The sequence below is a fragment of the Arctopsyche grandis genome, chromosome 9 (genome assembly GCF_051622035.1).
Source record: "Arctopsyche grandis isolate Sample6627 chromosome 9, ASM5162203v2, whole genome shotgun sequence".
NCBI lineage: Eukaryota > Metazoa > Arthropoda > Insecta > Trichoptera > Hydropsychidae > Arctopsyche > Arctopsyche grandis.
In genome coordinates, this window is record NC_135363.1 from 30,012,219 (window position 1) to 30,036,773 (window position 24,555).

Consider the following 24,555-nt stretch of genomic DNA (forward strand, 5'->3'; position numbering starts at 1 on the left):
CATCTGCTTTCAATAACACGTCTCTTATAAAGGCTTTCCGGTACCTTAGTGTGGTAGATGAACATTTGGACCTGTTCAATTGTCATGTTGATGAGCTGGTCAGTTTCATGAGATTCAACACAAGTCTGTGTGAATGAATGAATGTTATTTTCTTTTTATGTAAGACTGGTGTGACACTTTGGGGCAACCTGTCAGGTCACATTGGTCATATTGTAAAAATAATAAATAAATAAATGCACAAAGATTATCAAATAAATTTATTCGCATTTTGTGAACTTAATATGTAGATATGGCTGACAATTTCAATAGAGGAATTATTTTCGAAAAAAAAACTTGAAAAAATTGATTTTTCGCAGAATTGTCCGTGCGATTGATACTTCGGTCGTTGAATTGTCGGCGCCAAGTTGTTGAATTGTCGGCGTTAAATTATCCGCGCTAAGTTGTTGTTGGGGTGCCCAAATAATCGAATCATATGGAATGACATGTGCAGCCGCAGAAGTTCTTTCTTTGCTAAGATGTGATGAAACTTTCCATGACATGTTTGTCTCGTCGTATTCCCAAACTTTACTAGAATGGCCATACCATTGAATATGTCCACCTGAACATCAAAACAATAAATGAATTCTACACTTCAAGCATATAAATTCAAATTAAGTTATATAAAAACTCACCCATGCTAAGTAGTTTGTTTTGGAAACAACACAGACTGATTCCGCCTGTAGGATTCGGTAGTTCGGTGAATGCTGTCCACACATCTGCAATCGGATCGTACTGCTCCACACTGATTATAAAAGATAGCAGATAATCAATAAAGCCACCACCGATGAAAAGTTTCCCTTTGATTACAACGTTCTAAAAATCATGAAATCAAATTTTGGTGAATTAATTCTATTTTGGAGTTTTATATTAGTAGAAAATTAATTGATATTCACCGAATGAAAACATCTGCCCTGAATCATATCAGCGCGGTAAGTCCAAGAATTGGACTTCACTGAATACATTTGCACCTTATTAGTAGATGATAAAAGAAAAGTTTGAACCCCTCCTGTTACAAATATTTTGCCATCGATTACAGAAGCACTATGACCATCAACAGCCACCAACAGTGGAGCGATGATCTTCCAATTTCCAATTTTGCTGTTCCACCTGATCGAAATCAATAAGCGTTAACTACTCTTTCAATCGATCTGATGAAATTATTGCAATTTAATCACCTTTCCACTGATTTACGAGAATCATCACCACCAATGGCGTAGACATCCGTGGATGAATCGCGACAACGACGTGTCACTGCCGAGAGCTGCTTACGAGCGTGATTCAACGGCTTCAATGGATGTTTCTGACCGTTTTTCAAATCAATGTATTCTACCTGAAAACAAATAAATTTGTTATATGCCGATTTATCTAAGCAAGTACTTCACAACACTGGATAACGTTACTGAAGTCAATGATTCTTCTGAAGAATTATACCCTCCGATGATAACCAACCAATCTCCTACGACGACAGACGAAAAAAAAATTTTATTAAATCCAATGTCTTTGGATAGAGTCCATCTTTTCTTTAGTACGTCATATATCTCGATGGTATTTGGTCCCTGAAAACACGTTATGCAATAAAGTAATTGATTTAAAATCCAATCAAAATATTATACTTGTAATATAGAACTCACATCTAAATAATTCCCCCCAACCAGTGCTATTTTTACTTTTTTTCTACGAGGGGTATCTCTTTGGATGTAAAATTTATCATTCTTGTCTTTAATTACTTGTCTAATAGAAGTCAAACACTCTGCACACGAATGACAGAACGTCATTACTTCTTTGACGAGAAACTGAAAAGAAAACACATTATTCGAATGATTTATATCAATAAACTGTAACATTCAATTAATCTCAAATACCTTTTTCGAAAGCAAGGATAACCGCACGGATCCCATCAGCTGTACCAATTCAAGTTTACGGTTTGCATCATCATGATTTACCCATAATTTTACAGCATTGAATACGTCTTCTTCAGAAGACACGATCAAATCATCCGATTTCAAGATTTCGATCACGGTGTTGGTTGGCAGATTGAGAAAAACTTGTGTTTTGTGCAGCTAAAACAAATTGGAATTGAAAAATATTCAAGTAACATATTTTTTTTTATATAATCAACACTCACCGTCTGGAAATTTTCCAGAGTCAAATCCATTGCCCTCGTCTTCAATTTCCAATCAACGTTGTGTTTCAAAAGATTCGACATTATTTTTTTGCGATGTTTATCTTCTATACCTAAAATTATATTCCAGATTATTATTAAATATACGTATATAAGTATTAAGGTAACCAGGTTTTGAAAATGTCAAAGGACACTTTGGTAAAAATGAATATAAAAAAAAATCCTTTATTGACCATGTCGTCGATTTATTACAATGTTAATGATGTTACTTTACCGACAAAACAGTTCAAAGTTCAAAAACCTTTTTGTCCAGATATAATTGCAAATGGAAAATGTTCATTCTACTCGTACGTTGGCGTTTTTACCCGGAAAACGCAATGCCATTTCAATCAAAAATTTTATATTGTTATGGGGAATATTTCGATATTTTAACAAATCAAAAATAGTCATCCATATCTTATCAATTACATCTGTTCCCTCTCTGTCTTTAATAATATGGTGTACTTCGTCAAATAACAAATTTTCGTTGATGGAAATGTTAAATTTTTCCTTCACGAATAAAACTGTTTTAGGTATTTTATATAATACCCAGTCAAATACAGATGTACATATATTTATTATGCCGAGTCCAGTTTTCCAAATACTTTTTTATCACAAAACTACATTTTTATAAAACTCCATTACTTCTTCAGTAAATTCTTTTAATGTCAGGATTAGTCTCTTCTAATTTATTTAAATAATTAATTACAAATAATGGCAGAAAAGTTCCATCAATACGAGATTTAAGCTGTTCCTTTAGTATTTTACATTGCACCGATACTTCTGTTGAAGTCATATCTGCTCTTTCAAGGAGGACAAGGAGGACCATTTTCCCTAGAGGCGGACAAAGTACAAGGTTTCCAAAAGGAGGACGTCTGGTCACCTTAATGTAATCTCTGCTATTTCGTTTCGCAAAGAAAATAAAACAATAATTTGTCATTATGCCATTATTGATGTCAAAAAAATTGAATGAGGACTGGAAAAATTTTAATTACACCATGATTACTTCCATCGGTCGAAACTGATAAAATCGCTATTTGGGACAACGATTGCATTATATTTTCAAACTTTTTCAAACAAAAACAAAACTTTTACAAATGCAACGGAAAATATGTTTTTTCACTACCGTCGGCAAAAAAAATCACAGAGTTCTGCCCCAACATATTCAGGAAATAGAATGGAAAATTTTCAACTTACTACAAATTCCTCCACAATCATTACACATCTTCTAATAATTACATCATAAGGTACTTGACGAGACTGGACAGATTCTCAAAAAATCAGTATTGTATTGGTAAAAACAGTATCTTACTATAAATATATGTATATAATAAAATAAGTAATTAAATCCCCTTTCATAGTAGATTTTTATATCAATCAATTGTAAACATATATTTTATTTCATGATACATTTTACCATTAAAATTTCACATACATATTAACATTCATTGTCTTTAGTCTAAATCTCCGTGAATGCTTATTCTATAAACGCATGTAAATTCATTACTTCCCCAATTGGACAGCACTTCAAAACGCACCATATTAAAAGACAATAAAACCTTCTGCTTCACTTCAAAATACTGTTGAGGCGTGTCATTTATGTCATACATGAATTTTCCGAAATTAAAACCTTCATCGTTGTCATCCATGAGTCCCTATAAACCAAACACGTAAAAACATTGATACACGTGATTGACGAAATTATTATACCAATATGGCAAGGCAAAACAGCAGGTGGAGGTGGGGCCGGAGATAGTGCAGCAACCGATGGTGGTATTGTTGCAATGGTCGAAGAAATCTTCCCGGCCTCAACCTGAGCAGCCAGAGCACTGAAAGAGCTTGAGGTCAGACAACTTGCTCGTGCCGACGGGATTATTTGAGAGGTGGCCTTAATTATATCAGCTTTTTAAGAATTTGTGAGAATATTCTCCCCGGATAAGTGCACCACACAATTTATAGATAGATTCGACATAATAATAAGTATACGGGACAACACGACAGCACGTCAACACCACTGTCTGTATAATCATTGACAGCTTGATCCTTGGTGATGATGGTTAACATAAATGTTAACTGTGAAAATAAATGATATGTACAGTTTCATAAATAAAGACGAAAATAAAGCTACACATCGATTATGTCGGATTCGATTTGCCCAAAGTGGATATGGTCCACATATCGATCCATTCTTTATCACATGACCTAGAAATCGTTTGGCAAATAAACGTTCTACTACCGTGGGCGGATTTAGCCAGTTGTCAAGATTCAATCCAAGACGTTAGGAGACGACGCAAAGCTGGGTGCAAAGTCGGGAAGCAAATCTGATAGATCCGTCACTGGCAAATCTGACAAAGGTTTTCTTCACTCGTGATGTCTCTTTCGCACGCATACGCTACACGCGAGTACTGCTCGCACTTATTATACCAAATACCTACACATCTCTCTACTCGTTTTGTGCCCCTGATACTTTTGTCTCGATTTTGCCATTTTAACTCGTACGATACCGTGTGCACAAATTTGTGCGTTTCAAAAACCTGGTTGTGCGACCGTGTGCACAAATTTGTGCTTTGCGTCACTCCAACTTCATTTAAAAAAAAAAACACGTTAAACCTTGTATTTTTTCTAAGAAATGCTTTAATTTATTGAACTAAAATTTTACCAAGTAATCATTGAAGTAGAATGGGTAGAAGCGCTCTCAGCTTCCAAAAATGTTGCTTGTAACGCGACGTTTTCCCATCGTCCCATAGGGCAACACTCGCCCTTTATTACGAGTGGCCACCCAGGGAAAAGCTTTATAGGCGCGCGCGCGCTCTCTCACCCGCGATCTCCCGTCGAAGAAAGATCTCTCCTGTGCACGTCTCCAGGGGGAGACGGGGCCCAGAGATCCATCACCATCCGTGCTGAAGAACCGCCGCGAGGTCGAGTGTAGCATCACTCCCTCCCCTGAGTTCCAGCACAACGTCCCCTGCATTCCTCACGCCGTTTCCGGAGAAACCTTAGCCGTGAGAGGACCCGACCAGAGGACCGCCGACCCTCTCTACAGCCAGCCGCCATCCGGGAAAGACCTACCTCCAGCATCTCCGCCGAGCGTCTTCAGAGACGCCTAGAGATCGCCATCTTGTGTCCACACGAGGCAGTACGGAGTTTGTCTCCTGCCTCCCCCCTCCCGCTGCTGTGACCCGACCAGCGGTGCTTCAACGAGAGAAGGTGACCGCAGAGCCAGTTTCCCGAGCCAGGAAGCTGTTATCAACGCAGACGACTTGCAGTCAGGAACCTCCCCGACTATATACCTATATATAACTATCCCAAGGTTAGTTCACGTTTCTACATACCTCGACTCTTGGAAGAATAACGACGTATCACGCCCTCTGCATAAAGACGCGCGTAAATCCGTTCATTACATGCTACTAAAACTCCGTGCAGACGGAGATTTCGGCTGTTTTTCTCGGTTGCAGTAGGATCTCTGTAGCAGTAGGATCTCTTTGAAATAGGCTCTACTAGTGAAATTGTGTGGTAGTATTAGTTCGACAAAGTCCGAACATCTGTATGTGCACGTGCTAGATGTTCGGACCAACCTCACTCATTGAAAAACAGTTATTATTACTTTATCTACATTGAAGTAGTATGCATAGAATTGCTCGCAGCCCCTAAAAATGTTGCCACAAAAAATCCGTGTGCCCGGAGATGTCAGCTGTTTTGTCCAGTTGTTTGTAAGGGACGATCACTTCCACGAATTTTTTTTCCTCACTCTTGTCTCTCTTCTGACTTTCCGTCTCTCTCTTCGATGGCTCGCTTTTGAGCAATACTTTTGTTAGGAATGACTATTCTATACATTATACTTAAATGCAAGTAATGTATAAAAAGTTGGTAAGCATCCGCCAACCAGAAGTGGCAGTATACTCTTGTTAAATTTTTTCTTCCACTATTTTTTTTGACCTTTTTAAGGTCTGTTCATACTTAACAGCACTGCACGACTCCGTTTCAAATATGTCATTTTATTACATTTCTATTCATATCTACCTACACGTCGCGGTCACGTCACGTTCACAGCACTTTGGCCGAGTGCAAGGCAAAATCGGCTTACTTATACATTACAGGCCATGACGATACGGCGCAATATTGCTTACGTCGTATTGTCGAGTACTTACAATATGAATGCATACACGTGCATTCGTAGCTACGCGTCAGAATACAAGTCAGCAAAAATGTTTCGGCGTTTATCGAACGAAAAATTATGCAAAATCGCGTTGTTGTTGGAAGAAGAAGCTCAAGAAGGCAATAAAAAAGCACGGAGGCGTTTTGATGTGCATCCCATGTTAAAAAATAGAAAAACCGAAGGAGAGTTTCGGACACTGTATAAGGAGCTTGTGGATGATGGACAAAGTTTTTTTAAATATAACCGTAAAAAAAATTTTATTTTTTTTAAATATTTGCCCCAAAACCATGTCTAAAGATTGAACAGCTGTCAACTGTCACTATCGATAATTGGTCCAAAACAGCAAAGTGGCAGACTCATGGCACGTAATTCGCGTGTATATTTCCACGATGGCCAAAAAAACGGATACTATACGTTGACGGATGTTGCTGTAAGGTATGAACAGGAAATGTCGGGTACTGCTGTAAGCCTGCCGTGGTGTAAACGTGACGGTTGGTATGAATATACCCATACAAAATGTACCAAAGAATACTTTTCGTACGGCCGGATACCTGCTAAAGTCGGTATGAACAGACCTTAATTGTTGTATCAATGTGATGAAAATAAAAAAAAATCACTAAATATAATAAACCGGAAGCGGGATTTTTTCCTCTTAGAAATGTCAAAAATGTTGTGACAACGATTCTTTCCACGCCCTGAACATATTTAGTTGAAAATTTATATTTGTATGCTTTTTGTACTAACATAGAGTTGATTAGGTTTTGGTCGGAATTCGTAAGCTGAAAGTAGAACTTTAGTCTTGTGTAAGTTTTCCTACATTTGTATTCAATTTGTATTGAAAATGCTCATAGCCGGTATGTGTTAACGTGTTCGATTATCGAATTTTGTTATTTATCCTCCTTATTCCTTCCTCCTATATTCCTCAAATACATAGAAAAAGTCGTAGGTTGGTCACATCCGAATTTTTTACATAAAGTAAATGTAATTGGAGTTTTTTTTTATATTAAGTGGATTGTTTCGATGAATAATTTCTAGACGGTACAAACTATTTGTACAAAACGAATCAATGAATCAAAGCGATGTTTTTTACTTTATTTAATTACATTTTCGGATGTTTTATTTAATCTTAGAAATTTATGAATGCGAACCGAAAATTTAAAGAATGTAGCTAAACTCTCAAAATTAGTACGCCAATATGGGAGTATTTTTTGCGTGAAACATCGGGAGAGTTTGCAAAATGCAATTGAAAGTTTTTGAAATATGTAAACATGAAATTGAACTTTTTTTCTTATACATTTGAAATCCCGGTGCTGAAGTAACCTTCCGGGATTGGAAGCACTAATATACATATACTTATGTATAACACTCTTTAATCTCAAGTTTGAACATCCGTTTCATTTTCAACAGCTACTTATGATGTTTCCTCTTAAAATTATCTCTCATTATTTATGAGACTTTCAATATCTTTGTTGCTCCCGGACTCTACAGTTACATATTCTGTTCAATCCTATCTACTTAACTTTTATCTACTATAATTTATACTAGTTTCTAATACAATTGTTATATAAGACGATTGTTGAAATCCAAATTATTATTTTTACTATAATCTTTATTGCTATAGCTGCATTTTGTCTCACGACACGTGTAACCCTCAAATATTATTATATTTATGATTAATTGTGTATCTACTCAATAATGTCTCGATACTCTCAAAGGATACATAAATAAAATACTAAAACTGTCTTATACGCGGATGCTGCTTATATCTTAATCACTTTGTTGTTTTACCCAAATTCTGTCATTGGTTAAAACTTATCATTCTTTTTGTATAAATGCTCATGTTAGATCTATTGAACCTCACGTGCGATTTAACTGTTAACCTTCCCTTACCGGTGATGTAAACTAAATTGACATTGAATTTAATTATGTGAGATATTACAGCGTTCATATTTTGGGTATTCTTCAGTAATACATTAATGTATTAGATAAAATTATTATATTAAATATGTATTTATCTGACACAACAGAAAAAAATATTTTATCGAAGAATCGGGTATAATGCGTAAAATGCAAAGTGTGTTATTTCGTCGCTGTTGTCATCTCGCGCTCTGTACTCGGTGCGCGCGAGTTATTGATTTTTTTCTTCATTTCGTGAACAGTATGGATAAAAAGTTCATTTGTAATTCGTGATTATTATTTACGGTAATAATTATTACATGTTATTTTTTTCATGTTGCTATGCTATATTGTATGTATATTATATTTATATTTTCAAAGACTGTTCTAATTACATAAAAAAATGGCTGAAAGAAATTTGATGAACGAAGAGGAATATGATAGCGATCTCGATTTTGAAATAAATGATAATTTAACTGACACGAAAGAGAGAGAGAACAAAAGAATTGTGTTGAAAAATAGAACATGTTCTCTTTAAAAGAGACCTGTTGGCAACCCTATGCTTGCGTAATATTTCGTGGACCCTAGTGAGAAAATCACAATTCCTACGAATACGTCTGCTTTCAATAAATCGTCTCTTGTAAAGGCTTTCCGGTTCCTTAATGTGATAGATGAACATTTGGACCTGTTCAATTGTCACGTTGATGAGCCGGTCAGTTTCATGAGATTCAACACTAGTCTATTTGAATGAGATGAATGATTGTTCTTTTCTTTGTTATTTTATTTTTTTTGTAAGACTTTGGGGTAATCTGTCAGATCACATTGGTCATATTATTGTTATTATTATTATCAAAATAATAAATAAATAAATGCACAAAGATTATCAATTAAATTTATTCGCATTTTATGAACTTAATATGTAGATATGGCTGACAATTTCAATAGAGTAATTATTTTCGAAAAAAAATCTTGAAAAAATTGATTTTGCGCTGAATTACCCATGCGCTGAATAGTCCGTGCACTGAATTGCCAGCGCTAAGTTGTTGGGGTGCCCAAATAATCGAATCGTATGGAATGACATGTGTAACCGCATAAGCTCTATCTCTACTAAGACCTGGTGAAGCTTTCCAAGACATTCTTGTCTCGTCGTATTCCCAAACTTCACTAACATATTTACATTGATGGTCATACCATTGAACACGTCCACCTGAAAATCAAAACATGAATTCTACACTTCAAGCATATAAATTCAAATTAACTTATATAAAAACTCACCCATGCTAAGTAGTTTGTTTTGGAAACAACAGAGACTGATTGATTCTGCAGGTACCGGTAGTTCGGTAAATGCTGTCCACACATTTGCAATCGGATCGTACTGCTCCACACTGATTAAAATACGTTGCCAAGAATTACAGCCACCACCGATGAAAAGTTTCCCTTTGAATGCGACGCTCTAAAAATCGTGAAATCAAAATTAGGTGGAGTATTTTGACTATGGACTATTTTGGAGAGTTTTATATTAGTAGAAAATTAATTGATTTTCACCGAATGAAAAAATCTTCCCCGAATCATATCAGCGCGGTAAGTCCAAGAATTTCTCCACTGAATACATCTGCAGTTTATTTATAGATGTTAAATTACTTATAATTCCAAGCCCGCCTGTTACAAATATTTTGCCATCGATTACAGAAGCACTATGACCATAAACACCCACCAACAGTGGAGCGATGAACTCCCAATCGCCAGTCTTGCTATTCCACCTGATCGAAATCAATAAGCGTTAACTTCTCTTTCAATCGATCTGATGAAATTATTGCAATTTAATCACCTTTCCACTGATTCACGAATTTTACCAGCCTTCAGGAAGAAACTCAGTTTACCTAAACACGAAAATCTGCTTTAGGTCATCTACTTTAGAGAGTCTTTAATTAATATTATGTATTAGATGTATTATGAGCATTTATAAGAATTGTAAATAGGTTTTTGAGCTCTTTTTCCTATTATGCTGTATATTAACATTAGAATAATATAATACTATGATTACTAACAAAATTAAATTAAAATTTTAAAATAGAACATGATCAGTAGATCAGTAGGTATTAAAATAGATGTAAGATGTATTGTGAACATAATTTCGTAATAATTAAAAGCATTTAAAAATCAAGATCACCACCAATGGCGTAGACTTCCGTGGACGAATCGCGACGAAGTGTCACTGCTGATAATTTATAACGAGCTTGATTCAACGGCTTCAATGGATGTTTCTGACCGCTTTTCAAATCAATGTATTCCACCTGAAAACAAATAAATTTGTTATATTCCGATTTCTCTAAGCAGGTACTTCACAACACCGGAAAACGTTACTGAAGTCTCTATCTTTATTGCAGAATTTCCGCCGATGATAAACATCCAATCTCCTACGACGACAGACGCAAAATTAATTTTCTCAATTCCAATGTCTTCGGATAGAGTCCAACTTTTCTTTAGTCCGTCAAATATATCGATGGTATTTGCCAGCTGAAAACACGTTTTGCAATTAAGTAATTGATTTAAAATCGAATCAAAATATTATACTTGTAATATAAAACTCACATTTAAATAATCCCCCCCAACCAGTGCTATTTTTTCTTTTTTTCTACGAGGGGTGTCTCTTTGGTTGGAAGATTTGTCATCCTTGTCTTTAATTACTTGTCTAACAGAAGTCAAACACTCTGCACACGAATGACAGAACGTCATAACTTCGTCGACGAGAAACTGAAAAGAAAACACATTATTCGAATGATTTATATTGTTGCGTAGGGGTTGGTGGAGGATCCAAGTAAAAGGCCAAAGTCGTTTCACAGCATTTATTGATGATTAAGGAGATACACACACTGGCAGTGCTCAGTCCAGAATGACCTGATATCGCCTAAGTATCGCCTTATAAGGGATAGATCTCTCAGGACATCTACGACGTCTAATCTGTTTACGTATTGTTATAGTCACGTACTCGGATGTGTATTCCCACGACATTCGGTCCCACGGTACGGTCACTTCTGAGAAGGGACCAATAACGGCCATTGTTTACCCTACATGCACTTAGAGTCTAGATATAATCCTTGAAACCAATTATAACGTTCGCACGGGGTTCATCGATGCGCTTCGGCTTAATCCGATTGCAACTACTCGGCGGCTCTTTTTAGTATACGTAACAATATCAATAAACTGTAACATTCAATTAATCTCAAATACCTTTGTCGAAAGCAAGGATAACCTCACGGATCCCATCAGCTGTGCCAATTCAATATAACGGTTTGCATCATTATGATTTACCCATAATTTCACAGCATTGAATACGTCTTCTTCGGAAGGAACGATCAAATCGTCCGATTTCAAGATTTCGATCACGGTGTTGGTTGGCAGATTGAGAAAAACTTGTGTTTTGTGCAGCTAAAATAAAGTGGAATTGAAAAATATATATATAACATATTTTTAATTATAAATAAGTAACATATATTTTTTTATATAATCAACACTCACCGTCTCGAAATTTTCCAGAGTTAAATCCATTGCCCTCGTCTTCAATTTGCAATTAACGTTGTCCATTATTTTTTTGCGGTGTTTATCTTCTATAACTAAAATTATATTTCAGATTATTATTAAATATATAAAACACAAACGATGTACATATGTACATCTATACGCAATAAGGTGACCAGGTTTTGAAAATGTCAAAGGACACTGGTAAAAATGGATGTAAAAAAAAATCCTTTATTGATCATATCGTCGATTTATTACAATACTAATGATGTTACTTTACCAAAAAAAAATTCAAATTTCAAAAACCTTTTTGTCCAAATATAATTGCAAATGGACAATGTTCACTCTACGTTGGCGTTTGTACTCGGAAAACGCAATACCATTTCAATCAAAAATGTTATATTGTTATGGGGAATATTTCGATATTTCAACAAATCAAAAATAGTCAACCATTTCTTATCAATTACATCTGTTCACTCTCTGTCTTTAATAATATGGTGTACTTCGTCAAATAACAAATTGTCGTTGATGGAAATGTTAAATTTTTCCTTCACGAATAAAACTGTTTTAGGTATTTGATATAATATCCAGTCAAATACAGATGTACATATATTTATTATGCCGAGTCCAGTTTTCCAAATACTTTTTTATCACAAAACTACTTTTTTATAAAACTCAATTGCTTCTTCAGTAAATTCTTTTAATGTCAGGATTAGTCTCTTCTAATTTATTTAAATAATTAATTACAACTACACTAAATTTTTCCTTCACGAATAAAACTGTTTTAGTTATTTGATATAATATCCAGTCAAATCCAGATGTATATTTATTATGCCGAGTTCAGTTTTCCAAATATGTACCATTTTTTCACAAAACTACATTTTTATATATTTTACATTTTATAACATTTTTATAATTTTTATAAGCAATAGTTGTCATTTTTTGAATAATCTTTTAATTTAATTTTTCTGTTTTTTCTTATGTTTATTTGAAATTTCATGTATGACTACGTGTATGTTTTAGTTTATTACTACCAGCGGAAACCTATAATTAATTGGTCTTTTGTTATGTATTTTATTATTTGTTCTGTTTTGAAATTAAGATAAAATAAAACTCCATTGCTTCTTTAGTAAATTCTTTTTATTTCAGGATTAGTCTCTTCCAATTTATTTAATGCGTAATTACAACGAGATCAATACGAGATTTAAGCTGTTTCTTTAGTATTTTAGATTGCGCCGATACTTCTGTTGAAGTCATATCTGCTCTTTCAAGGAGAACAAGGAGGACCATTTTCCCTAGAGGCGGACAAAGGACAAGGTTTCCAAAAGGAGGACGTCTGGTCACCTTAATGTAATTAACACAGGCTTAGATGGGTGTTTACGAATTTGTTTTAGGGTCGAAGTCTTCTGAAAGAAGTTTTCAGGTCGACAGTGCGCAGTAGGCTATAAACGTCATTCGACTTTTGGCCATAACACCACGCCATTCGACTTAACACCACGCTATTTAACATTCACAATCATTATTAAGGTCTGTTCATACTTAACAGTACTGCACGGCTTCAGCACTGCACGACTCCGTTTCAAATATGTCATTTTATTACATTTCTATTCATATCTACCTACACGTCGCGGTCACGTCACGTTCACAGCACTTTGGCCAAGTGCAAGGCAAAATCGGCTTACTTATACATTACAGGCCATGACGATACGGCGCAATATTGCTTACGTCGTATTGTCGAGTACTTACAATATGAATGAATACACGTGCATTCGTAGCTACGCGTCAGAATACAAGTCAGCAAAAATGTTTCGGCGTTTATCGAACGAAAAATGATGTATAATCGCGTTGTTGTTGGAAGATGAAGCTCAAGAAGGCAATAAAAAATCATGGAGGCGTTTTGATGTGCATCCCATGTTAAAAAATAGAAAAACCGAAGAGAGTTTTGGACACTGTATAAGGAGCTTGTGGATGATGGACAATTTTTTTTTAAATATTTCCGTAAAAAAAAATTTTTTTTTAATATTTGCGCCAAAACCATGTCGAAAGATTGAACAGCTGTCAACTGTCACTATCGATAATTGGTCCAAAACCGTAAAGCGGCAGACTCATGGCACGTAATTCGCATGTATATTTCCACGATGGCCAAAAAAACGGATACGATACGTTGACGGATGTTGCTGTAAGGTATGAACAGGAAATGTCAGGTACTGCTGTATGCCTGCCGTGGCGTAAACGTGACGGTTGGTATGAATATACCCATACAAAATGTACCAAAGAATACTTTTCGTACGGCCGGATACCTGCTGACGTCGATACGTGCTGACTAGGTATGAACAGACCTTTATGCGTATGTGTTGAAAGCTTGCAAAGCTCCCTTAACTCAACCGCTATGTTTTATCTTCAATTTATCATTGAATCTGGGAAAATTGTTCCCATTTTTAAAATAGGTGACAATTTATCAATTGTAAATTATATAATATATCGCATTGCGTACTTATTCATTATCGATGTCAATACATACGCATACTCCCCCGTCATGCATATGTCCGCACCCCTGTGAAATGCACTTCTAATCAAGCAGAACAACCCTAGACAAGAACAACCGCACGCGACCGCGTGTATATCTGAAACAGAAACTGTTGCACCGGGAAAACAACAAAATCAAAGTGTAACTGAACAGGATGAAATGTCTGAAAGTGAATTAGACATTTCAACAAATGCAGTGAAGACTACAGACTGCAATGATTTTGATAGTATAACGAAATTGGCCGGAAAAACTACAGAATAGTCAAATTGAAACTATAGTTTGATGTGATGCGGCAGGATTTTGCTAAAATGAAATCCGGACGAAAACATTTTAGCAAAAGTTGAATAAATGTACGATTTTGGTAAACTTTTAATATTATCATTTTTAAAGTTTTTTGTTAAAAATGGAATATTTTTTTAGAAAAGGCGCCAAAAATTTAACCCATACTGATCGGACGCCAGGCGTTCTCAATCGAGATGCCACCTGACGTATGTTGTAGTTGCTCGGCGGTAGAGCGTGGCGTGGTTTCTCTCAATGGTGCCTTCCTTCGTCATCTGTGGTCTATGTTGATGGCTCGGCCCTCTGTCTCCCCCTCTCTCCAGTACAGCGTGTGTGTGTATGGTAGCGTTAACACTAGCGGTATATACCGCGGTATTTGATAGATCTATCAAATACCGCGTGTTCGAACGCTATTACTCATCCGTACGATCTGCGGTATTTGATAGATCTATCAAATACCGCGGTAGATACCGCTAGTGTTAATGCTACCAGTGTGATGTGGGGAGAATAAAAATGGCGAGAGATTATATAACAATGAAACAGGTCGTAAATCTGTTTGTAAGCAACTGTATTTTAATTTTGTGTACAGATAGCAAGCAGGCGGAAAGAGGGGGGGCGGTAAGTTTGTTTACTGTAGGAATATAGCACAATTTGTGCTATTACGAATCAAAACCAGTGATATCATACATTTCACACCAATCATCATCGCTCCTGTACAAAAATGCATAACTCAAGGGCAACGTCCCCTTTGACCATTCCAGAAGAAAGAGTTCATCGCTCGATCGTAAAACGAATGAAACCCAACAGTGATGTCATCAGGAAACTGTAACACGTGTCCTGAAAGACGTTTACACGTGGCACACGACCGCATTCTTAAATGAACGACGTCCTGGCGCTGACCCCATAGCTATAAAACACGCGCCCTGAAAACAGATCAACACACGTGTCCCGAAAACACGTGCCTCGAAAACAGGTTAACACACGGATAAAAAACGTGTCCTGGAGACGAAGAAAAAGCATCTGCACACGGCACGCTTCAAGCCAGAACGTATATAAAGCGACGCACCAGCTCCAGACACCAGATTGAACCTCTGGAGTTCAACCACATCACTTCTCCGAAGCTCAACTTCTTCGTAACCATTGTAATAATTGAACAAAAATAAACGATCCTCTTACAAACACAAACGGTGTTTTCTTAGACCGGGACACGGTCAACACATCTGTCCCGCGTACTAAATTGGTGACCACTGACTACTAAATTGGTGACCCCTACAACGAACGTCGCACCTTCACGACTAAAGTACCAACAAACTTGTATGGCGTGATGGTTTGAGGCTATGTACCAAACACGCGTGGCTGAGTTGTCTGCCTTCGGGACGAAGACAGACCAGACTTCCTCACTTCACCCCGGACGAATACTGGAGCTGGTCTCCAAATATCGTCAAACATCACCAGTCTCGAACTGGTGATGCGGGAGCGAGGAAACGAGCCGCGAAAACAATGTTTACGGGCAACGGTTTAAACGGAAGTCAGATGGCCGCGTCTCATGCGGCCAGTACAAAAAACATCGGCCTGCTTTCATGGGTCGTAAGTAGACTACGGATACAGGCCGTGCTTTTTCCAGAAATCGAAGCGGTTTGGCTCTATTTACAAAGCTAAAGTACAAAAAAATGGTTCGGCGAACCTTTAACAATGCATTTACAACAATTGAACAATACACAGTGCGCTGTGGGTCCGGCCACTAGTCGTAAGGCCACGAAAGTTGACCATAAGGCAATTGGTCGGAACATATACACGAAAAATATGACGCGCCGGCCCTGATCCCACATATCGGGCGAAAAGTTCATACTTCAATTCGTAGAACCTTTCCTTGCACGTTCATTTTTTGTAATTTTTTTGATTATATTAACTCCCAAACTGCTCAACAGATAGGGCTGAAAGTTTTGTACAAGTACTATAAGTTTAACACATTTATTGCCTCAACCGGAAGTAGTACTTTCACTCGAGACAATCGACCCTTTTTGAGTCTTTCTCCGAAAGCAAATTGAACGGAAATTTCATATCTACATATGAGTTTTAGCTTAATATCATGTATGTAATATATCTGATAAATTTGGTGAAAATACGTCAACCGAATGCTTACTGACTTTTCACTTCTTCTATTTTTTCGAAAGAAAATTTCGGTATATTTCAGTAACCAAAATGTTACGACAGTCCTTTTTATTATATTTTTAATCGGTGCTTCTCAAAATAATTTGTAACTTTTCCATCTATTTAATTTTTGAACCACAGCTTCTCAAGCACACGATTTCAATAAAGAAATATCGATAAAAAAACATTTATATTGTATTTTTATGTATAAAATTAATTATATAAACATGATCTTAATATTACACATGCACCCTTTTTTTTTTATCTTTCGACTTACGATCTTTCGATTTTCGATCTTTGCCTTCCGATATTTGTGTTTTCGGGCGTTTCACATTCGGGCCTGTGAGGAAGACCGATCATAATCACGTAATCAAAAATAAATTAAAGATAAATAAAACTAAGAAATTCAGAAAACAAACGGTATGAAAATATTTTTGACGTAAATTTTAAGGGATGCGTAGCATCCACAGCATCCATTGGATGGATGGCACCCCACTGATATCCACCTATCGGTTAATTTTAACTATTGAAGACGATTTTACAAAATATTCCCAAGCTTATCCTATTGGGAATCACGAAGCATCAACAACTTCGTGAGTAAACTAACATACATCTAAATTATTGAAAGAAGTTGCTAAACTATTTAAAATTCAACAAATTCAAACCACTGCTTATCACCTCCAAACTCTGAAGTCATACCACTTTAGCTGACTATATTAAACAATATGTAAATGATAAACAAACTGACTGGAATAATCGGATCAGTTTGCCATGTTTTCATACAATTATACTCCTCACTCATCTACCAAATTCACCAAAAGGTTGATTTATATTTAAATACATATACGCAAATTAAATTTTTAATTAAATTGAAATTGAATTCGTTAAATAAAAAAATTCGGATATGATCAACCAATGACTATCTATTTATTTGAGGAATATAAAAAAGGGAAATATTTAATTTAACTTTTTTTTTAATTATTCACTAAGTACACGGAGCTTTATTTCAAATGCTTGTAACTTTTAAATAAATACTATTCACTTGGTACACCTTAACTTGATTTAAAATAACTCCTTTCTTTTTAACACTAGTAACTCAAAGTAGAAGTACCGCTTTTGGTTGAGGTAAAAATATTTTAAGAATATAACCTCATTCGATTTTGATTTTTAAATGTTTTTATTATTACGAAATTGTGTTCACAATACATCTTATATCTTTTTTAATAGCTACTGATCTACTGATGATTTTCTATTTTACAATTTTAATTTAATTTTGTTATTAATCATAGTACTATATTATTCTAATGTTAATGTACAGCATAATAGGAAAAATAGCTCAAAAACCTATTTACAATTCTTATAAATGCTCATAATACATCTAATACATAATATTAATTAAAGACTCTCTATAGTCGATGACCTAAAGCAGATTGTGTTTAGGTAATCTGTGTACATATATAAGCTTATTAGCAACTACGTTAATAATATTTCCATTACCACTACCACTACCACTTTGGGTCAAGTTGAAAATGAAAAAAAAATGTCATGTCGATAAACATTTCACTAACTGATATTAAGTTGCAGTTTTATTGGAGTAACGGTGTCCAAATGATCTCCAAAATACATACATAGGAATGTATCTATGTATGTTTATCTGGTGACCTCCACTTTTATTTACGTCTTAATTTTTCAGCACTGACCTCTGATCTAGTATCTTAACTAGACTATCACACCTTAGTGAGATAAACAAATATATAAAATGAATTTGACAAATACAATATGGCACAGTAAGCGTTGCATATTACTTACATACATTCATACCTATACATATATTGTAAAAACAAGATGATCGTTTATAAAAGTTTATCTGTCTTAACGTTGTTGGCTGTTGTAAGCTTCGTTCATTTGGAAACTGGTAATATATTAAATGACAAGTAATCTGATGTGAAATTATAAACATATGTGTGTATTTTTATTCATTTTTTTAATTTTCACAGTCGAAGCGACGGAAGAAAATTCGAATTTGGATGAACAGTATACAATGATATCTTTGGGATATACCATTTCAAAAACGGTAGAAACACAATAAACATAATATCACACAGCTAAGCATAGTTAAATATTATATTCTGGATAATACTGATTTTTCAGAGTGAGTTTGTCGTGGAAGTTTACGATCCGGAAAAAGGTTTGTGGTTCATTTTTGCGAAAATTAATCTACACCCGACAGAAAATAGCTCGCCCTTTTTGTCAAATGGAAAAATAATAATGTTCGGTGGGCGCATTAGCACCAATGAATATTCGAATGAGGTATTGCTGCCCAACTTACATAATATTACTATCATTTAACCCGAACATAATTAAATTTCATTAATTCAAGGTCGTAGCTTTCGACTTAACTAAAAAGACACATTCTAATCTGGCACCGATGGGCCAAAAAAGAACTAAATTACAAGTCGCTGAAATTGATGGGTATATTTACGTGACTGGTGGTCGAGGGGAAGGCAGTAAAGTAATTGACACAGTTGAGAGGTATTATTGAATTTACTGTCGCTCATCGCTCATTATACAAGTGCATGTTTTATACCGATCAACCATGATGATGTAATATAATAATTATTTACATTTCATTTAAGGTACGACCCAAAAACAGATAGCTGGACATTTATGGCTCCTATGCTCGAAAAACGATGTAATCACGCCATTAATGTATGGGAAGGAAAAATCTACGTCGCTGGAGGAACAAATGTGATAAATTTGGGAATGAATGATCTTTCGAATACATTAGAGATTTACGATCCTAAAACGAATAGTTGGACTTTTGGAACACCGATGTCATCCAAAAGATCTGATTTCTCGGTAAGTACTAGTGATTCTGCAACGAGACATCCCCGGACTTTTTTCACGGGAATTCCTGGCTTTTTTTGCTGACTATAGTCCCGGGACTTTGAATACAAAACTCCCGGGACTCGAGACTTTCTAATTTCAAATGTGCGTAATATATTATATTTTTTTTAAATAATATTCTCTTGGTTGAGAACCCCTAAAATGGTTTTTCATTGTTTAAAATCAGATATTATATCACACTAGTTGTTTTACCCGGCTTCGCTCAGTGTTTGTAATATAAACAGCTTAAACATGGCGAATCTAATAGTAAATATTCATTTCTTTTTTTATTGAATTTATTTGAATCGAAAAAACATATTCAACCAATCGAATCGTCATAGAAACTGACTTATTTTCGATTTCCAACCAACTATAGTTACAAACTTAAAAATTCTCTTTCGAAATTGTATATTATACCAGAATCCGGCGGCTCCCCCGGCGAACCTCGGGGGCCTTCGCCCCCGGCGCCCCCCGTCGTAGAAATTTTGACTTGTTTTCGAAGTTCCAACCAACAATATTTACTTACATACAAAGTCTCTTTCGAAATATATATTAGATGTATCCAGTATCGACCGTCGTAAGTGACCGTTCACGCTGTTATCGCAGCATATCCTCACTACAAAAAAAAAATAGTTTTTAATTTGCGACCTAATCGCCTAGTGCTTTAAAAAAAATTACTTTGAAAACAGCAGTATGCTCGAAATATCACGTGTTCGAAATGCCCATTTACTGACCATTTTCTGAACGTGCAAGTGAAACTTTCCCATTGATAACGATGCAGCTGGGAATATTTTATTCCTAGAAAAAATCGATATGAGTTTACTTCGAGGATAATTATTTTTTAAAAATATCTTGTTCTTGTTCTGACGTGTAATTGTGAGCTGCAGATTTGGACATTGACATTTTCAACCAATTGTTCAAAGGTTATCATTATTTACTTTAATTATTTCGCATTAATTACGTAGTATAATTTTTACTTTATCTACATATGTACATAGTAACAATACATTAAGTTTTGTGATCATGCGAAATTTAGAAATCCAGATTTTGACTGATTCGAAATCAGAATCACGTTTCACGATCTAGAAAAAATCTGTGTGTGTATTATGGGGATTTTTTGAACACCGTTCGTCCTAATGAACTGAAACTTAGTATTGGTTACTGATATTCTTATCGATTCGGTGTTAATTTTTTTCTAATTTTTTAGTTGACCGGAAATGGTACATCCCCTTATAGGTGTCCTATTTTTTTTTTTTTTTATATTCAACTATCTCCCAATCCTAATCAGACTGAATTTTTTTTTTAAATAATAGAAATTATAAATTATTTTTTAAATATTTTTACCTCAACCGGAAGTACTACTTTAACTCTGGAGAATCGATGTTTTTTATGTTCTTCTCAGAAACCTTTTGATTTATTGAACTGAAATTTCATATCTAAAAGTTTAACCTATGTACATAAGTACTTATATTATTCTTTATTCCCGCTTGTTGTTTGATCTTGATTCTTTGAGCGCACGTTTAATTGATATTTTCCTAGGTTATTTATGAGACTTTCAAAATCTTTATTGGTTTAGCTGTATTTTTGTCGCACGACTCGTGTTACCCTCAAATATCATTATCCCTCTTAATCTGCACAACAAATTGTGTAATCTACCCAACCATTTATCGATACACTCAAGGGATACATATGCAAACACTAAATCTTAAAATATTGTTTTTAATTAACTTTATTGCTTTTCTACATTTTTCTTACGAATTGTGTTTCCCTCAAATATTATTATCCCTCTTAATTTGCATAATTAATTGTGTGTATCTACGAAACCATTTCTCGATACACTCAAGTGATACATACACATGTCAAATACTATAAAATATTAAAATATTGTTTTTAATTAACTTTATTGCTTAACTATAGTTTTCTCACGAATTGTGCTACCTCCAAATATTATTATCCCTTGAATGTATTTGTCGATACATTCAAGGGATACATATATCAAATACTAAAACTATCTTACGCATGAATGCTACTGCTAATCAACATTTGTTTTACCAAACTGTGATTGGTTGAAATTGTTACCCTTATTGAATATATGCTCATGTTAAACACATTGAAGACCACTTGCGATTTAACCACCTAACTAGTAACTTGTGATTGAACTGTTTAATAAGTAACTAGTACTTGTGATTATACGTAAATATAAGCTTATTACTGTACATACAAACTGCTTTGGGAAATATAATATAAGCATATCAAAATTATGTTTTTAATTATTATAATTAGAGGTAGGATAGTCACAGTGCTATCCATTGTTCGGCAAACCTTTAACAATGCATTTACAACCTTTGAACAATACACGGCCCCCTCAGGCTCCGGTGACTAATTATAATCTCCTACTCGGCCCCGTAACAATAAAGTTTGGTGAGCATTTGTGAGTTTACTCTTGTTCGATTTTTCTTCCACTAACACAAACACTACCTTTAAACATATTTCCCTATAATGTTATTGGTAAGGAAATAAATGTCTCGAGTTCCGGGAAGTCCCGGGACTTTGAAATTACCACGTCTCGAGTCCCGAGACTTTGAAAACGCCATGGCTTCAGAATCACTAGCCGTATTCAGAATAACTACATACCTACATAATTGAGTAAATACATGATTATTGTTTAATAATTCGTGTTATACACAAATTTTATGTAAATTAAAAATTACTCTCCACAGCTAGCCTCTAAATATTATATATTATTAATTTACAACATTTGGATTCTCACAAAAACCTAGATTACATATGTAATTTGATTATCAACCTCACTGTCAACATTTAAATTTCATATATATTTCAGATTGTATTTGCCGATAGAAGTCTATTTGCTATAGGAGGTGTACCGCTATTTAGTGATAGTCCTCAAGGAGAACGACTAAACCTCGAAACTCAGGAGTGGTCAAATCTTACCAGTACCGATAATGAGCCATTTTGGTCAAAAGCTATTGTTTTCGGCAATAGTATATTCATTTTTGGCGGTAGGTTTTCAAGATACATATTTATTATACATAATAACTATACGTCATATTTGAGACCCCATTTAATATGTAACTCATTATGCCGTTATAAAATTTAAAATTAATCCTTTTGTATTTACTTTTCTTTAATTCGGTGAAAAATATGTGCATTATTTCAAATGTAGCTACGAATCTGGAAATGAATATCAAAACCAAAGAATTTACAAAGATGAAATTCTGGTATAGTACGGCGGATTCAAAAATACCATTTCTAGTGAAGAAGTCTCTGGTTAACCTTGGTAATACAATTACGTCACACTTTCAGTTATAATTCTACGCACGTTTCATTCTAGTCTATTTCTGTTTTTTCATTTATATGAAACATTTCAGTCCCACCAAAAAAAGAACATCTGATAACAGACTACCCAGTTACAATAGTAGCAGTAGGCCCTGCCTATGAGGATTCTGTGAGATATCGATAAATTTTATTAAATCGTCATGTTTTATCATTAAATTTTGATATTGTGCATGATACACAATCTAATGGTACAATAAATACGTTATTTCAGAATAATTGTACAGTTCAATTCTATCACCCATTACGTGACACGTGGACTACATTAGCAGAAATTAGTTTAAATGTTACTACCGATTATTCAACGATAATTTCACACGGAAAATTGTTTATTTTCGGAGGAGAAATAAATAAAAAGGCGTGCGATGAGGTCTTAAATATTTAATTGATTTGAAATATGAACTTTAACTGTTAAAATTTCGCTTTTAATTACATTCACTTGTGCATATATGAACTACAGGCTATATCTTTTGACTTGGCTACAAAGGAAATAAAACAACTTACACCGATGGGGCAAAAGAAAGAAAACGTGGGTGTAGCTAAAATTGACGATTACATATACATTACTGGAGGTATTGACAACAATTATAATCATCTTGATACAGTTGAGAGGTTCGTCTGTTGTTTCTGTATTTTTGTCTTTGCATATTTTGTATAAACTATTAAAAATACACAATATTTTGATTAGGTACGATCCAAAAACAGACAGCTGGAGTGGTATGGCCCCAATGCTGTCTAAGCGTTCTCAACACGCCACTAATGTATATGAAGGGAAAATGTATGTGGCTGGCGGAAACGCAGGTGGATATTTTAATCATTTAAAATCAGTGGAGATTTACGATCCAAATTTGAATAAGTGGACTTTGGGTACGCCGATGAACCATGCACGATTGAGTTTTCCTGTGGGTATACGTACATAGTACATGTGAATAGTATTGATTTGAAAAAAATCATGTGCTAGTAATTTTGATTTTTGCTACATTTTAGATAGTCTTCGTGAATGGAAGTCTCTTCGCCTTAGGTGGTATATTTGAATTAAATATTAACCGTGGAGGATATGGGGAACGATTGGACTTAAATACTAAACAATGGAAGGATATCCGAAATCCTAAAAAATATTCGTCGTGGATCAGTGCAGTTGTTTTAGATGATATGATATTTATCAATGGCAGTAAGCATGAAAATCTTGACAGGATTTTTTAATTTATAAAATATCAATTTACTTACATATGTTCATATATTTTTAATTGATTGATTTAATTTGTGATATTTACTAAATATACTATTTTAATTAATCTCAATAATCACAAATGAAACCATGTTAAAACAAAATTTTATCATCTTTTCAGATGGCGTTAATTATAAATATGATACTACAACCAATCAAATGGTTACGTTAAATCCTAACAGTAAATCCTCTCCTAATTTTTTGCTATGGTCGACCAGCTAATTTGAATGAACAAGAATATTATATTATGATTTGAATTAAAAAAATATAAATAATACTATACCATCCATATTATTATTTTCCTTATACCACATTATAAAAACAAAATCGTTGAAAGTACATATTTTTGGGGCTGATGC

General features: G+C 34.7%; 3 protein-coding genes across 3 annotated transcripts; 1 reads left to right on the forward strand and 2 right to left on the reverse strand.

Moving 5' to 3' along the window:
• Window positions 1–241: 241 nt before the first annotated feature.
• Window positions 242–23,213, reverse strand: LOC143917345 (uncharacterized). The gene is made up of 15 exons (XM_077438826.1): window positions 23,173–23,213; window positions 23,022–23,078; window positions 22,754–22,908; window positions 22,326–22,341; window positions 22,175–22,248; window positions 22,056–22,076; window positions 20,141–20,230; window positions 11,772–11,866; window positions 11,484–11,681; window positions 1,671–1,832; window positions 1,440–1,595; window positions 1,215–1,369; window positions 933–1,146; window positions 672–852; window positions 242–598 (listed from the first exon to the last, which is right to left on the reverse strand). The coding sequence occupies exons 1-15, from the start codon at window positions 23,211–23,213 to the stop codon at window positions 315–317; spliced, it is 1,899 nt and encodes a 632-aa protein (XP_077294952.1). The 3' UTR covers window positions 242–314.
• On the reverse strand, window positions 9,124–11,312 carry LOC143916832 (kelch-like protein 40). Its single transcript, XM_077438079.1, has 9 exons — window positions 11,286–11,312; window positions 10,845–11,006; window positions 10,617–10,769; window positions 10,423–10,546; window positions 10,081–10,132; window positions 9,971–10,012; window positions 9,798–9,864; window positions 9,528–9,705; window positions 9,124–9,459 (listed from the first exon to the last, which is right to left on the reverse strand). Exons 1-9 carry the CDS (start codon window positions 11,310–11,312, stop codon window positions 9,203–9,205), a joined length of 1,062 nt encoding a protein of 353 aa, XP_077294205.1. The 3' UTR covers window positions 9,124–9,202.
• On the forward strand, window positions 17,904–24,486 carry LOC143916708 (uncharacterized). The gene is made up of 13 exons (XM_077437912.1): window positions 17,904–18,643; window positions 18,726–18,802; window positions 18,880–19,038; window positions 19,109–19,260; window positions 19,365–19,587; window positions 22,457–22,634; window positions 22,799–22,912; window positions 23,004–23,080; window positions 23,183–23,338; window positions 23,429–23,580; window positions 23,657–23,870; window positions 23,956–24,139; window positions 24,318–24,486. The coding sequence occupies exons 1-13, from the start codon at window positions 18,574–18,576 to the stop codon at window positions 24,416–24,418; spliced, it is 1,857 nt and encodes a 618-aa protein (XP_077294038.1). The 5' UTR covers window positions 17,904–18,573; the 3' UTR covers window positions 24,419–24,486.
• The last annotated feature ends 69 nt before the right edge of the window (window positions 24,487–24,555 follow it).